This window comes from Acanthopagrus latus, chromosome 13 (genome assembly GCF_904848185.1).
Source record: "Acanthopagrus latus isolate v.2019 chromosome 13, fAcaLat1.1, whole genome shotgun sequence".
Classification (NCBI taxonomy): domain Eukaryota; kingdom Metazoa; phylum Chordata; class Actinopteri; order Spariformes; family Sparidae; genus Acanthopagrus; species Acanthopagrus latus.
Window position 1 is genome coordinate 21,225,906 of NC_051051.1, and position 15,366 is coordinate 21,241,271.

At 38.9% G+C, this 15,366-nt stretch overlaps 2 protein-coding genes across 2 annotated transcripts; one reads left to right on the plus strand and one right to left on the minus strand.

Annotated features, from left to right (window-relative positions):
* The first annotated feature begins 826 nt into the window (after positions 1 to 826).
* Positions 827 to 7,898, plus strand: plekhb1 (pleckstrin homology domain containing B1). The gene is made up of 6 exons (XM_037119046.1): positions 827 to 2,532; positions 4,176 to 4,328; positions 5,268 to 5,370; positions 5,463 to 5,502; positions 5,601 to 5,691; positions 7,364 to 7,898. Exons 1-6 carry the CDS (start codon positions 2,496 to 2,498, stop codon positions 7,495 to 7,497), a joined length of 558 nt encoding a protein of 185 aa, XP_036974941.1. The 5' UTR covers positions 827 to 2,495; the 3' UTR covers positions 7,498 to 7,898.
* A 467-nt stretch (positions 7,899 to 8,365) lies between these two features.
* On the minus strand, positions 8,366 to 13,593 carry LOC119031780 (lathosterol oxidase-like). The gene is made up of 5 exons (XM_037120475.1): positions 13,457 to 13,593; positions 11,506 to 11,723; positions 11,190 to 11,322; positions 10,994 to 11,094; positions 8,366 to 10,387 (listed from the first exon to the last, which is right to left on the minus strand). Exons 2-5 carry the CDS (start codon positions 11,713 to 11,715, stop codon positions 9,923 to 9,925), a joined length of 909 nt encoding a protein of 302 aa, XP_036976370.1. The 5' UTR covers positions 11,716 to 11,723; positions 13,457 to 13,593; the 3' UTR covers positions 8,366 to 9,922.
* Positions 13,594 to 15,366: the final 1,773 nt, after the last annotated feature.

The window sequence follows — 15,366 nt, forward strand, 5'->3', positions numbered from 1 at the left end:
TAATGTGGTTTGAAATAGCCTATAATTTTTTATGTTTGAAACATTTTTTTTTTTTTTATCTTAGTCTTAACATCCCAGCAACAGTGTTATCTTATTATAGAAAGAAATACACAACTCAAAATGACTATTTGGTATATGGGTGCATATATGCATGTTCCTGGATATGCATTTAACAACAGATGAAATGTGTGTGTTTTTTGAGACCAAAAATGTTCACAGTACACCTAACTAAATTTCAGATATGTCACAAAATAACAAGTAAAAACTAAAATATGCCAATGTCACTAACTAATTCTTAGTAGTGTATATAAATCATATATTAATGATACCAAAATAACGCTTGTTTGTATTTGAAGTTCAGTACAGGAACACAGTAACACCATGATTCTTTTATTTTTTATTTTTTTTTTAATAAGAAAATGAATAGTGCAGGACTACATTTAAAGAATAACTGCAGTTTTCACCTAGATACAGAACAAATAAAAAGTACAATATTCACCTCTCTTACATATAGTAAAAATATAAATATCTCTGAATTAAAATGCTCTCGTTAAAGTACTTGATAACATAAATGTTTGAAAATATAATATATTTAAGTAACTACAAGAGTTACTGTTTTGTGTTTCATGTGTCAAAGACAATGGAATGGAATTCATCTTATTGACAATGTCATTTCAAAAAAATAGCATTCATTTTGGCTTGTTTTATTGTAATTTCCTTGTTATTATATTTATTTTTATAGATAATTATGATCAAATGATTAAAGACTGAATTTTGCATTAAGTATGAAGGTTGAAGAGTCACATATAAGAAACAAAAACAAAACACTACCTATTAAAATGTGACGCTATGTCATTTTTCAGTAGAAATTAGATTGAGAGTTAGGACATGAAAAAGGAAGAAGCTGGATAAACCATTTATTTCACTGTTTTGGCACAAAACACAAATATCTGACAGTAGTTTTCAAGGAATTATACCACATGCTGCCACCAGATGGCAGTAATGCCATGTGTACAATGGAAAAGTTCAGTTAATCCTCTTCATTTCCCATTATAGGGTAAAAATAGAGTCAAAGATTACCATGTTTTTGGAGAAATTTCCACCCAAATGCAGAAGTGGAAGTAGTAAGAAGTGCCAGTACAACAATCTTAAAATATTCCAGTGTCAGTGACAGTGACAAGGAAGAACTCAGTGAGAGGAGGAAGGTCAGCAGCCGCATGTCTGAAGGTCAGAGGTCACGGAAGAAACCCTAACAGTGTATCACTCACAGCTGGCGGGGTTACCTCCATAACACTTTCATAACTTCAAGAAGCAGCTATTTGATGATGTAGGCACAATGTTCCTTTCAGCTAAATGCTAATAATCAATATTCCAACATGCTCACAATTACAATGTTAGCATGCTGATGTTTGGGTATAATGTTGACCATGTTTGACATCTTACTGCATCTTGCTAGCCACGGGCAATTTCATAATAAACATAAAATATAAGTGAGGCTGATGGGAGTGTCATTAGTTAAAATAAACATATATATTTATTTATGTGATGGTGAACCAGTGGCATCTAACAAAACCCAACAAAACAGCCCTGGTCCGCCTTTACATCCCTGTGTTGGTGCTTTGTTTTATTTTGTTGACTTTAATATGATTTATCCAGCTTTGTCTCATGACTGATGTTGCGTCCTTTGAAACAGGATCCGAACTCCATAATAAATTTCCCACTCTAAATTACTTTAACTTGTTATCATAGGGGTGAATGGTCACTTTATATAAATACATTCAAACAGGCCAACAAACTGGCTGGTTTTAACCTGTTTTAGAGAAAGTCTGTCAGAGACTAGCTGGAAGAGAGAGGGAGTCATAGTTCAAGAGTGATGGCCTGAGATCACCTCTTTCTGACAGTGACCACAAATACTGTATACACAAACCCTTTCATTAAGAAATTACTGTAAATATAAATGAGTCAGCTTGACACAGAGGACACCCGTGTTTTCTCGAAACTGTAAGAGTGAAATGATGTCACCACACATCCTGGGAAGACTCTTGTAACTGACCCAAGTTACAATTAGGCTAATCCTCCTGTTGTTATGTCAGTGCTGGGATTATTTTGTAAAGGCACGATCTACTTGTGCACATACGAGAATGCGACAGGTTCAGTTCAGTCTGTGACACTGTGGCATGATGATTCAAGAATGTAAATAGAATAATGACATAAGACACAGTGTCAGGAGGAGAAATGAGTCCAGAAAGTGCAAAGAAGATGCGAAGGGAGGAGAGGGCGTGGCCCAATAGTCCTAATCCAGAGTGATCCTGTGAGTCAGAGCCAGATTAATCTACCAGTACCTCACTGTCTGCAGGACAGAAGGGACAAAAACACGCTCCAAAAGCCAGCTGCTGGATCTTTCAGTATTGTAATCGCCAAAACGTTTACATTTCTCCTGTTGCTTCGACTGGATTATCATCGTTATAACAACAACTTCGACAACAGTTTAACACATGGCGCTGCTGAGGTCAGGCTGGCTGTGGAGACAGAGTGAGTACACACAGGATTCTTACTTTACACATTTTAAATTGCAGTAACAATAACCAGTACCTCTACAGAGCACATAGAAAGGTGCAAAATAAAAGTATCTCTTCTTTTTAAAATGTATTCATGATAATATGATTGTTCTCTTTAACTCTGTGTGAGAATTCTGACAGCTGGTTCCAGCTTCTAACTTTGTTTTGTGATCCAATAGTATAACACCAGTGGTACCACGTGATGTCTTTACTTTCTCAGCATCAACAGCCTTGTTAGTTGTCAGCTTGTGGAAAAAGTGTTAGAAAATGGCTGAGTTTTACAGGATGTGCCCAGCAAACTGTCCTGGTTTCTTGATCCAACCGCGGGTACTGCCCTGACGTTAACAACATTAACGATTGCTATGTTACATTAGCAACATTGTAGCTTTGGCTGGTATTTTAGGGAGATCAAATTCAAGACATGATTTTTTTTTTTTTTTAAACTAGTCCTGGCAACAACTTTCATTATCATTACTGTTTGGAATAAATGTTATCCAAATACAATCCAGTTTCATGGGTCTTTTCTAATCTAAGCTTTTTGAACAGTAGGTCATTGTTTCAGAAAATAATAACGATTTGATGATGACTCCCTGGCTCTGGGAATGTACTCAGGGTATTTGGGGGCTATTTTAAACTTACTTACAGAGTTGATGTTTAGAGAGATGACTTATCCAATTGGACAAATGGGAGTTACAATTCACTGTTCTCTTATCAGCCCTTTTGAAACAGTCTGAACTGAAAGAAAGCCTGAGCAGCTGCTGTGACCAAAATAGTGAATCGTATACGACGCAGACTTTTCCTCTATTACCATAAAATAATTGCTTATGCATTTGACATTGAAATGAACCTGGGTGAATGAAAACGGATTCTGTTTTGTTTTTTTGAATACATTCTCCTTTTACATTTTTAAACACATTTAAATAAAGACATTAGAAGGACATGTATCACACATTTTACCTTTCAGTTATAAAAAAAATATGTCCACTGATCTAGATCTAACATCTTATTATGCTTCAGACCAGCCAAGACTGGATTTATGAGGCGCATATTGATATTTGATTAAAGAAACAAACAAAAAAAAAAAAACTAGAGATATATCACCCAGCATTCACTGATTTCATGAAATGAATAACAAACATTTTGATAAAAAGATCACTGAAATTATGTGTAGTTATATGCTGCCACCAATACATTGTATGAATATGTGAGAAGCCACGACTGGCTGATTTATTGGTCATGCTCAAATATGTGCTACACTTTTATAGGATTTTTCACCTTTAGTTCAAAGTTCAGTATACATTCAGGTGTACATGTCAAACATTTCCCGCTGAACATTTTCCAGAAAGTGAACCTGTTATGAAACTCCAACCTCTGTCACTTCTAATCCCATTATTTGTCCCTGTCCATGTCTCTAATTGGCTTACCCAGATCAGCCAATGGGGATGTGTCTGCAGGAAAACAGGCAACATGCAAAAAACAAATAACTTTTGAACTCATATCCGACTTCTTATATCCGGGCTATTGATCATACATCTGGCTCCACAATTGCATGTCATTTTGAGATTTACTTCACCGACTGACGGCGATGTAACACCGTTACACGTGTCTCCTCTCCAGCTTCTGTCCTGAAGCGCTGGAAGTTAAACTGGTGTGACCTCTGGATAGATGGGAGTCTTTGCTTCTACAAGACTGACAGCAGGCGAGAGCTGGAGCACCGCGTCAGCCTCAAGACAGCATGTGTGGATGTCAGATCTGGGCTGGAATGTGGAGGTAAAGCACGGCGCCATTTCACCTTGGAGAGAAAATGGCTCGAGCGAACAAGCACTGCTCAAACCCAAAGCATTACGAGTGTCACAAGTCCTTACAGATGTGAAACAAAAACGCTGACCCACTGTTTCATTACAATATCATGTTGATATTCGGTGATACTGAATGACCACCCAACCCTGATTGCTAAATACCACAAAGTAAGCATCAGCTTATCGCAGAATTGAGCCTCAGCAAAAAACTGGAGCTGGAGCTGGAAAGTGTCACAGTGCTGCCATTTGGAAAACTTTCATCAATTTGGAGTAAGCCAACACTTAAACCGACAATGTGCCTCATCAGCTGTTGAAGACTTAGAGGCAGACAGTGCAGGCAGCCACCAAGTGGGCGTCACTAACAGTGCATCCCAGTCCCATACTCCCTTTAATTCCCGATAATTCAAAGCAGGATTTGTGAAGGTTGTGCGTTCACACTGAAGCGGCAACTGGTTGTTAATAAAGTAGTCAATGGAAAGAAAATTAATTGCAATCTACTTTGGTAATCAAATAATGGCAAACACCTTCTGGCTCCACCACTTACTGCTTTTCTGTGTCATTTATGACAGTGAAAAAAGAATGTTTGGGTTATGGACTGTTGGGTGGACGAGGAAGTAATTTGGGTCTCTGGGAAATTCTGATGGCGAGCATTTTGTTGTTGTTTTTTTTTTGTATTTTTGAGATTTCATAAACTGATTAATTGATTAATCATGAGAGCAATCAGTAGAATCATTCATGCAAACCGTTCTCTAACAATGCAATGCAGGCTGAGAATAGAGCTCCAGATACTTAATTGAAAAGGCCTTGTTCCTAGCCAAAAGGACTGAAACATAATGCACAGTGCAGAGACTGGGCTGTCTGTGAGGTTTGTACTGACAGAAGACTCCTTGAACTTGTTTGTGGGCTGCAGATTTGTCTCCACCGGAGAATAATCCGAGGGAGAATCGCATCGTGGTCCAGCTCAGAGACGGCTCATCAGTCAACCTGTGCGCCAACAGCGAGGATGAGTCCATGTAAGTACTCCGACTTCCCTCCCGTCCCATCCGCTCTGCCTCCCTATTACAACCATCCATCAGTGCTTCACTCCTGTTCATGTCTTTCTCAGAGCGTGGAAGCTGACTCTGCTAGAGACCAGGAGGAACCCGGTGAGTGATCCATGTTCTCTGTCAGAGCTGAAACATCAGCTTTTCACTCTCGCTGCTGTTTCAACCTCAGGGCTCAAAGCAGTGTTCTCTCTCTCTAGGTGTTCACATACGATCCCTACGATGACTCCTACCAGGAAATCCCCATCAACAGATACCACACAGTCTACATCACACCTGGAGCAGGACCAGGTATGTCAACACAAACACAAAATCCGGAGGGAAGTCAGCAGGGAATCTTTGCTGTAGCAAAAACAGACTTAATAGATCTAACTTCTTGAGGCCAACAAATAAAGGATTCTACAGAAGAAGTAGATTAAAGTCAGACATTTAAGTCAAAATTCTGAGAAAAAAGTCAGACATTAAAGTCAAAATTCTGAGAAAAAAAGTCAGAATTTTGAATTTATTCTCAGAATTCTGAGTTCTTCCGAATTCTGAGTTCTTTCGCTTGCAAACACTTCCTGCTTGTGGACACTTTCGCGAGAGCAGCCCGTTTTTATCGCTTCTTCCTGCACCAAACGCGCAGCAAACATGACAGCAATGTTAGCGAAAAAAAACGTGGCGGACAATATTTATCATAACTCTGGTTTAACTTGGCCTATCAACACAATTTAAAAAGTTGTATATAGTTTGAAGGCCGCACCAACACATAGAGTCAGAACCGAGAGTCACCGAGGTGCCGTCTCAGTGCTTCGTCATCTTAAATCACTCACATGATTTGATCACGCCGGCATGATCATTGACTTTTTAATGTCAGAATTCTGACTTTTTTCTCAGAATTTTGACTTTAATGTCAGAATTCTGACTTTTTTCTCAGAATTCTGACTTTAATCTCAGAATTCTGACTTTCTTTTCAGAATTCTGACTTTATTCTCAGAGTTCTGATTTTTTAATTCTGACTTTAATCTCAGAATTCTGACTTTAAAGTCAGAACTCAAAAAAAATTCACATGTGCAGAATTCTGACTTTTTTCTCAGAATTCTGTCTTAAATTTCAGAATTCTGACTTCATTCTCAAAATTCTGACTTTAATCTCAGAATTCTGACTTTTTTCTCTGAATTCTTTTTAAAGATCCCTCACCAGTTATAACATATTTATATTTTTCATATTAATTAGATTGTAAGACATAACATATAACTAGCAAATTATTCCTCTGTTGACCACCACTTTTACCATCTTTTAATGATAGTGTAATTGTTTTGGTTCAAAGCCTATGAACATGTAGACACACCTGCTCTGTAGAACAAGACCAATATTAAGCGATATTGAGGTATTAAGCATTAAAGAATAGGCCTCTTTCACTTTGTATTCATGCAAAAACACGAAACATCTGGAGGATTTCAAGACGTTTTTGTGGGAGAAAACTTGAATCGTAACATGTACATATCTTCAGTCTGTCTCGCTTAAAAACATGTAGAGGTGACCAGCTACCAGCACGTATTTGGCCACAAATTAATCTACAACAGAAACATTATGGGGACAATTTCCAGGCCCCTGTTAATTCACAATGTGTCCTTGAGCTAAGATGGACTTTGGGCCCCTCTCACCACATCGGTTCCTCCCACTTTCTGTGTGTTGTATCTGTATTTTGTTGCCTTTTAGTTTCCGTCAGGTACAGTGCACACAGTCTTCAGTTCAGTTTGTGACTAATCTATGCAACAAAGACTTATTCAGGAATAGGTATCATGTAAGTGTAATATCAATCCAGATAATAAAAGTATAAATACACAATACACTGGCACAAGATATGCTAAATTGCTTGAGCCCATTTGCACCACTTTTTCTTCTGATTTCAATTGAACAACAATGAACCATGCAGGGTTCATCAATATTAAATGCGTCCTCCCCCTTTCTTTTCTCTAAGGAACCCACCAGGTGGTCGTTCAGAGGGATCCGTTTGATGGAGTGATGGAGAATATCGCACTGGGATTACTGGCGGGCATGGCAGCAGGCACAGCCATGAGATCCTTCCTCTGGATGCCCGTCTTCTTCTGCTGAGACGAGCCCCGTTAATGACTTGAAAACAGACTGCACACAGCCTGTCTGACCACATGGATCGTCTGTAGAGAAGCTTTGTTCCTTCAAAAAATCCTCATCGTCTGTGTCATCTCTTTTCAAATCACGTCTGCTGTAACAAAGAGCAGCTCTTCTGGTTGCGTGGTGCGTGCACTTCTGCGTATGAGACTTAAGAAGCTGAAACGGATGCTGTGTAATGATGTGTTGTTCCTGCTTGCACATATGACACAGTGAATGTACCCATGAGCCTTTGCAAAATGTAAAGGAATCAATTTTGTATCCGAATGTTCTTTTATCTGCTGCCTGAATTTCACACTTTGTACGCTTAACAGTTATACACATATGTGCAGTTTGTAAGTGTAGCTTGTACTTGGAAATAAATAAATTACAAAACAAAACATAAAAATCCACATTTTAAAACTACTTTGATAAAACAAACCTAACTCAAGGTGGACTAACCAGTGTATTTCTGGGCTTTCAGTTATATCACGAGATCTTCTTCAGTTGACATGTCATGGAGATGGATCTCTTGACACACCAGCTCCTAAAACTACTGGTCTGAAGTATTCACTTCCCGGTCTTAATTCACTGATGCAGACTGTAAGATATGGTTGAAAACTCAGGAAAAGGGTGGTACACAGACCATCAGTTGGGATTGTTGATGATTTTTTAAGCAACCACATTAGAAGTCGCAAAAATGCATCAGTGTGTCTGTCTACACCTGCATGTGACATCTGCTGATGGAAGACTGTGTAATTGTTTTTAAAAGTCCAGAAAAAGCTAGTAAGCGGATCTTGAGTTGAGATTTTTATTTTTTGTTTAAATGTTAGAGAGGAAATATCACACTCGGTGCATTATTGTTGTTTTTTATTCAAACCACAGATTATTCCAAGTAGAAACATTCATCTTTGTCCTTATGATCTGTATCAGTGTGCATGAGTAGTGTTGAAACTTGAACTCGCTAAATTCTTGCTAGATTTTTCCCAGGTTAGTATCGCTTTGGGGATGATGATTCTATGTAAGCCACCCTACTCCACTGTTATCTCAGAAATGTGTTTCAAAGGTAACAACTACTGCATGGAATACTCTCTACTCTTGCCGCTCTTTGTCTTTTCTGCTCTTGCTCCAGTGAATTTTCCTGCTTAACTGTACAAGAAGGCACAACCTTCCCACAGGAGGGGATTCAAATGCACATTACCTTAAAGGAAAATTACTGCAACCTGGGACTTAGACTTCAGATTGCCCTATAATAACAAATTAGCCCCCTGTGTGTAGTTGACTGCAGCGTCCGAAGCCAGTCAGGGAGTTTGAAATTATTTACGTAAAACTGAAATTTGTCTGAAGAGCTTTAAGAGGCTTGTGCTGCATGTCTTGGTATAATCTATATAGATATATTACTGTAACTAAGGTGGCAAATGTAGACTTATGCCAAGTTCACACTACAGGAGTGAAGCCCCAGTTTTTCACTCAGAGATCGCAGACACAAGCTCCAGATCACACGCCCGCTCCCGTGAAGACGCAATCTCAGAGCCTCGATGACTACCAAAAGATACCGAGCAGGCTAAATGTCTGTTTGTGTTGGGATCAGTCAGTCAATCACTGGGAGTGAACTTCGCTGCTGTCACCTGCAGTAGCACTTTGAGAGCAGTTTGTCATGCATCAGTAACATGGCTTATTTCAGAGTGCAGTGCTATAAACACAAGCTTTTCACTATTTGTACCCTTGGCATTCTGGCTTAACCACAGCACAGGCTGGCAACTGTATGCATTTATTGCAAAAATATTTATTTAACTCCACATATCTCATCCACATTCTTTTACCTCCATGTTATTTTTGCTGCTGCAAATTACTGGACAATCAACTTGGACCACACGTTTTCTGTGTCACTTTCCTGGTGTGTGTTTGAAGAGCAAGCAGACTTGTCGGTGATCCCTTCTGGTGAAACATCTTTTAATATGTGCCCCCGTGTTCATCTGTCATGTGCTGCGCAAACCAGAATGACTTTAAGATTCCGATCAAGACACAAAGTTCTGTAGTGTGAAGGTTACAGCGTTCTGGCGATTTTTAAAGTTGTGTGACCAAGGCATGAGCAAAACACACAAGTCAAAATGTCCTGCAATACCAGAGATTTCCTTTGAAGCAGGTGTTGGTTTGCCCCGTTTTTCAGATGCAGTCTGAATTTGCAACAATGAACCACTTGTTAAAATTAAGACTGTGTAAATCGACCCTTGTGACACCAGTCCATGCCTCTAAGGAAATCATTCCCGTTCCAAACAGGCAACTGGCATTATTTGGCAAATAAAGTTCAGGAACTTGAATTATGCTCTGATGTGTTTTCTGAATGTAGCAAATTGTCTTTACAAAAATAGTTCTAACTTTAAGAAATCAATCATAATCTCCTCTTCTGTTACTCCTCCTTACACATGACTTCTCTCTGAGCGCGTCCATTCACCTGCCCATTAGCCTTCACTCTATCACCTTCAAGCTTTCCCTCCGCTTGAAGCTTCTTGATCTGATCCATGGGACCCTTGCCCATCAGAGCCGACGGGTGTCTGTAGGAGCCTCCCAGGCGGTCCCACAGAGTGAAGTACTGGCCGTAATTGTAGTCGAAGAAGAGGTGGTGGTCGGTGTGGTGAGCTGAGCCGTTGATGACACTCGTCAGACTGTCGGGGACGCGATAGTCACCGTCGTGGATAGAGATGGTCCAGATGTTGACAAAGATGTAGAGTGCCAGGTAGAGCACCTTGTGAAGGGGAAAGAGGAAGGGGTAGATGTGGTACGGGAGTCCTTGCATGAAGCCGTCGACTGGGTGGAAGGCGTGGCTGGCGAAGGGGGTGGTGATCTTCCACAGGTGGTGGGGTTTGTGAAACAGCTGTTGGAGACAAGGACAACGTAGAGGTCGGACAGGAGAGACAGTGCTTTCTCTAGAAATATCACTTTTGCATAATTTCCATTTATTTATGGTAATTATACAAAAGTATCAATGTTACAGACACTACAGAGAAGTGTATGAATATTGAAGACAAGAAAGATGCTGTTAACAGTACTGTTCTGTTGTTTAACTTTGATTACCTCATTTTAAGGACTAAGGGACTGAATACTAATTGCTGAAAACTAATTAGACTCATGTTTTATTTCTGGATTATTGGGGTAAGTTTCTAATTCAGAATGTAGTTTACACACTTCTAACCAGCTGAAATTGTTGTTTTAAAGTCCTATAGAAAATGGTGGGTGATATTGTCAATTGTTTTTGAAAGGCAGGATAATTTATGAGAATTACTTTGAGAAGCAAATGATAATATTTTGCTTTCATTGGTATACAGTCAGACATGGCCAAATTCCTTTAAAGAGGGGAAACATATGAGATAGATGCAAACATATTGGCTGGTCGTCAACATTGCAGCATCGTAACGAAAATCAAAAAGTTTGGACCCATATTTGAGTTTCAGTAATTGTGCTTTGGCACAGCTGTGCTCACCTTGTAAATGAGCTTATGATGTAAGAAGCGATGAATCCAGTAGATACACATGTCAGTGAAAAACAGGAAGGAGATCATACTCAGGAAGAGCCCAGGCCAACCTGAAAGAACATAGACCACATCAAGACCAAGAACTTCATGGAAACAACAAGATTACAGAACAACTGACAGCTGGTGAGGATGTTCTTCAACTGACCGAGCGGGGAATCATCGACGCTGTCATACAGTTTGCTGTATCCTCTGACTTCAGCGAAAAACAAGGCCACTGTGGGAATGCTGATCCAGGGAAGAGAGGTCATCGCATATTTGATCTCTCTTTGAACCTGATTCTAAATTGGAGAAAACAAAAGTGTATTGGGAAAAGGTTGTATGCATTGTATAACTAGATAGCATTTCATTCTGCATGCATACCAATACTTTTCTCCACCCCTCGTAGTATCAAAGTTCAATCGATTACATCAGGTTTGGCAGTACCAACGCACCGATCATAAAATGAGATACAGGCTTTATACCTCTAAGAAGTGTGGGTGTTTCATTAGATTGTGGTCAAAGATGAGGTAATAACTGATGGCTCCCAGGCCCAGGTACAGGACCGCAGCCCCGAGGTTCGTCAGCACCAGCAGGCTGATAATCTGCCGCAGGGCCCCGTCCTCAGGCCAGGAAGCAGGGTACACATATGGTGTGAGGACGTAGTAGTCCGCAACGTTCAGCACAAGATCCATGGTTGAATCTGTGAAGTGTGAAAGAGGCATAGCAAGAAACTAATTAGAACATCACATAAGAACACATTCTAAAATCATGCCAAATACACTGCATTACCTAGAAGCTAGTATGAGTTCTTTGAGGCAAGTTTTTGGTAACATCTTACATAACCCACCCTCTTCCTTTGCATTTGTTTATTGTTACAATCAATAAATGCTCTAAAAGAACAGTGTTTACGAGTGTTTCCATTAATGTTATTTGTCAGAAAAGAGCAAGCGTATATAACAGGTGTATAATTGTTACTGAATCACTGTCATAACAAGATGATTTAACTAAATTGGAATCAGATGAGGCTGAAAGGTCTCTTAATGTGTGTAATCATGCATCCTAAAATATGATTATAGCTATTTCACACTCTGTTATAATATCTACGTTATAGTGTCATAAACCATTACATTTGATGCGTCTGTAGAGTGTACTGAAAAGTTGCTAAAGTAGTTTTTTACAATGGTGTCCTAGAGACCTAACCAGATCTCTAAGGGGGATATAAATGTGGTCTGTCATCTGCCTCTCACTCTCTCTACCTGTTATCTGTCATTACTGTCACATCAAACTCTTGAGGGTCTGTGAAGGTGTAACTGAACAGTCAACAAATAAATGGCAAAACACTTGAAATTCTTGCCGTGTAATTCAATTCATTTAAGTTTTAGATCTAGTGAGTTATTACAGCACTTATATTCAGTTATCAAAATTCAAGCATTACTCCTATACACTGGTCCTCATGTTTGTAACCAACATTCATAGTATTACATTTTATCTAGCTGTTGTGGGAATGTTCTTACTGTTCTAACAGTTAACTGCCTATTGATTAGTTGTCAACTCTTAGATAAACTGTTTCATTTTGTTGCACACTGTGTGACATGTGATCAAATCAAGATCCTTCTTCTTTTCCAACTATTATGATAAAACATCTAATCACTTTGAGTAGTCTTTTTGAGCAAAAAGCCAAAATAGCTCCTAAAATGTGAACATATTATGGTTTCTTTGCTCCTCTGTGACTGGAGGAGGATATCTTAGTGTTGTCATCTCGGGCTTTGGGAATAACTTTTTCACCATTTTCTGACATTTTATAGACCAAACAAGCAGTCGAATAATAAGAAAAACTAATCGTGAGCTGCAACCCAAATGGTATATATTAATGTCTTTTTTCCTGTTAATGTTCAATAGCTGTCAGTTTGTAACGTTATAGTATGTTGTATAAATACAAATCACACATTAATTAAAAAACTGCAAGTGAATGAATACTTTCATATAACAGTAGTTTTTTTTTGTTTGTTTTTTTACACCCTCCATCATCTAAGGAAGCCATTACACATATGATGATGATTGTAACGTTGTAAAGCGTTGTAAACGTATTCCAAAGTTTATGAGCTGAAGAATGGACCTCTGAGGCCAAATCCCGATTTTAGACTTCTACGTTTAATTTCCAATGTCAGGTAAATTAACCGACGGGAGATGCACATCAGTATCAGTATTGATATAGCATGATATGCTAACCGTATGCCTACTTTATAATGGCAAAAGCCACATTTATATAATTCCAAACCGACCATTAACGTTTCGTGTGAAAAAAGGTAAATGTTTTTTGCATTACCGAACACTAACGGCTGCAATACATTGTAATACCCACGTATATGTTGCAGCTGCACTGTAACTTGTTCAATATAAAGTAATTTATATACAATTTTAATAACACCGTACCTGGTGTACTGTAGGTTGCTCCGGTTCCGGTACAGCGGTGGAGAGAAGCGTACCAAGCTAAAGGCGGGCCAGCAACCAATCAGCGCTCCCTTGTCCACTGCGTCACAAAAAGGTCACCCAATGAGCGCGCAGTTTCCCCATCACGGCAGGTTTGTTTTCAATTCTGATTGGTCAATTGATGGATCTGATCATGGTGTTACAGAACAGTGGCTGTGGTGGCACAGATACAGTCCATGGTTACGCAGATATACATCAGCAGACAGATGATTGATAAATACTTTATATATGCCAGGAGGAAGTACCACATGACAGCAGCACATGAATAAGTACTGTTGTAATGAAAAAGTAAAACGTGAAAAAGTGCAGGCACACGGTGTGCAAAGTAGATGTGACGATGTCACTTATATAATATATAGCATTTGATATTATCAATCATTTATTTTACAGTATAAAACAATATAGAGAATGTAGAATGTTCATGTTTGTGTCCAGTTGGACCTCAGCAGCCTCCCACTCCACAGATCAACAGAACCCCTCAACCAGATGGTGTGGAGGGGTTGGTGGGTGTTATTGTTCAGCTCCCGGCCCACTCCCACCTGTCATCCAGGTGCACTGCAAAGTATTTGTAGGAGTTAAACCCCCCGACATCCTTCCCCAGCAAAAACATCAGTACACTCTTTTTTTTTTTTTTTTTTTTTTTTCAAGAGGGGCACACTGTCGGTGGCGTTGTACAAACCTTGCTTATGCTCCATAATACAACCCATGATACCAAACTTTCTTATATGGATTTTAAATTGTCTCCTTTTTACCCCCAAATTAACTTCTCAAAAATAAGAACTTCATAAGTCAAATCAAACTTGGAAAGGCTCTCTTCAATTCGGTATCTCCGAAAACACAGCTCCTTTTTGTTTTCTTAAACCTAGCTTTGTATAACTTGTATGCAAGTAAGCATGCGGAAGTAAACTAAACACTGAGTGTTTGAAATGAAGTTATTCATATTCAAACACTGTGATGCCAAATTTGACAGCGCAACAAAAAGGTGATAAATTAAGATCGGTGTTGTTGAAATTTTAGAGGCAAAAATCTTCCATTTGCTTGATTTCTAAATCACGTTTGGTGTGTGGGTTGACTAGAATTTGACATGGACAGCACAGGTACAGGATTGTGAAGGAACTGTAAACAGTAGGTCTGCTTAATACCTGCAGTTTCAACTCATCCAACTAATATGTCCGTATTGTTTAGACCATAAGACTGGTGTATGCTTATTGTATCATGAATGGTATGTTTGTTCTCGATAATATTGGGTGACTATTTTACTGTCACCTTCTTTAAATTTAATGAAATTGAATAGAAGATTAATCTTGGTGATTGCACAGTTGATATGTTGTTACCATTCTGCTGTGGGGCTGACACTCATCCAGCCACAAGGTGTCCCTAGTGCTCTAAGGTACAGAATTAATGCTGCAGGCATAGTGTTATGCATGAATATTGTAGTGTTATAGTGATACCACTGGAGATTACTGAATTAAAAACATATGTGAATTCAATATTAAACACACTGTACGCTCCCATATTAAGATGCAGGACTATTATGGGAATAAAACAGCGCATGAGAGACTAGAACCCTCCAAAAACCCTGCAATTGAAATGTTTTAAGCTGTGTAAGATTTAAACAAAGACATATGAGGTCATTTCCGTTGATGATAATGAATTGTTTAATAGCTGGTTTTCCTCTCAAATAAGAGAATCTTCTCTTGTTTTTGTGCCGTATTTCTTTTTCTACATCTAAATGTCGATAAGCCACTAACACAACTTTAAAAATGATTTGGCCTTTCTGTACAGATGTGTTTCTGTTTGGCTCGTGTTTCTGCTCTCTGGTGGCTTTCTTTCTTTCTTCTTTTCTTTTCAGT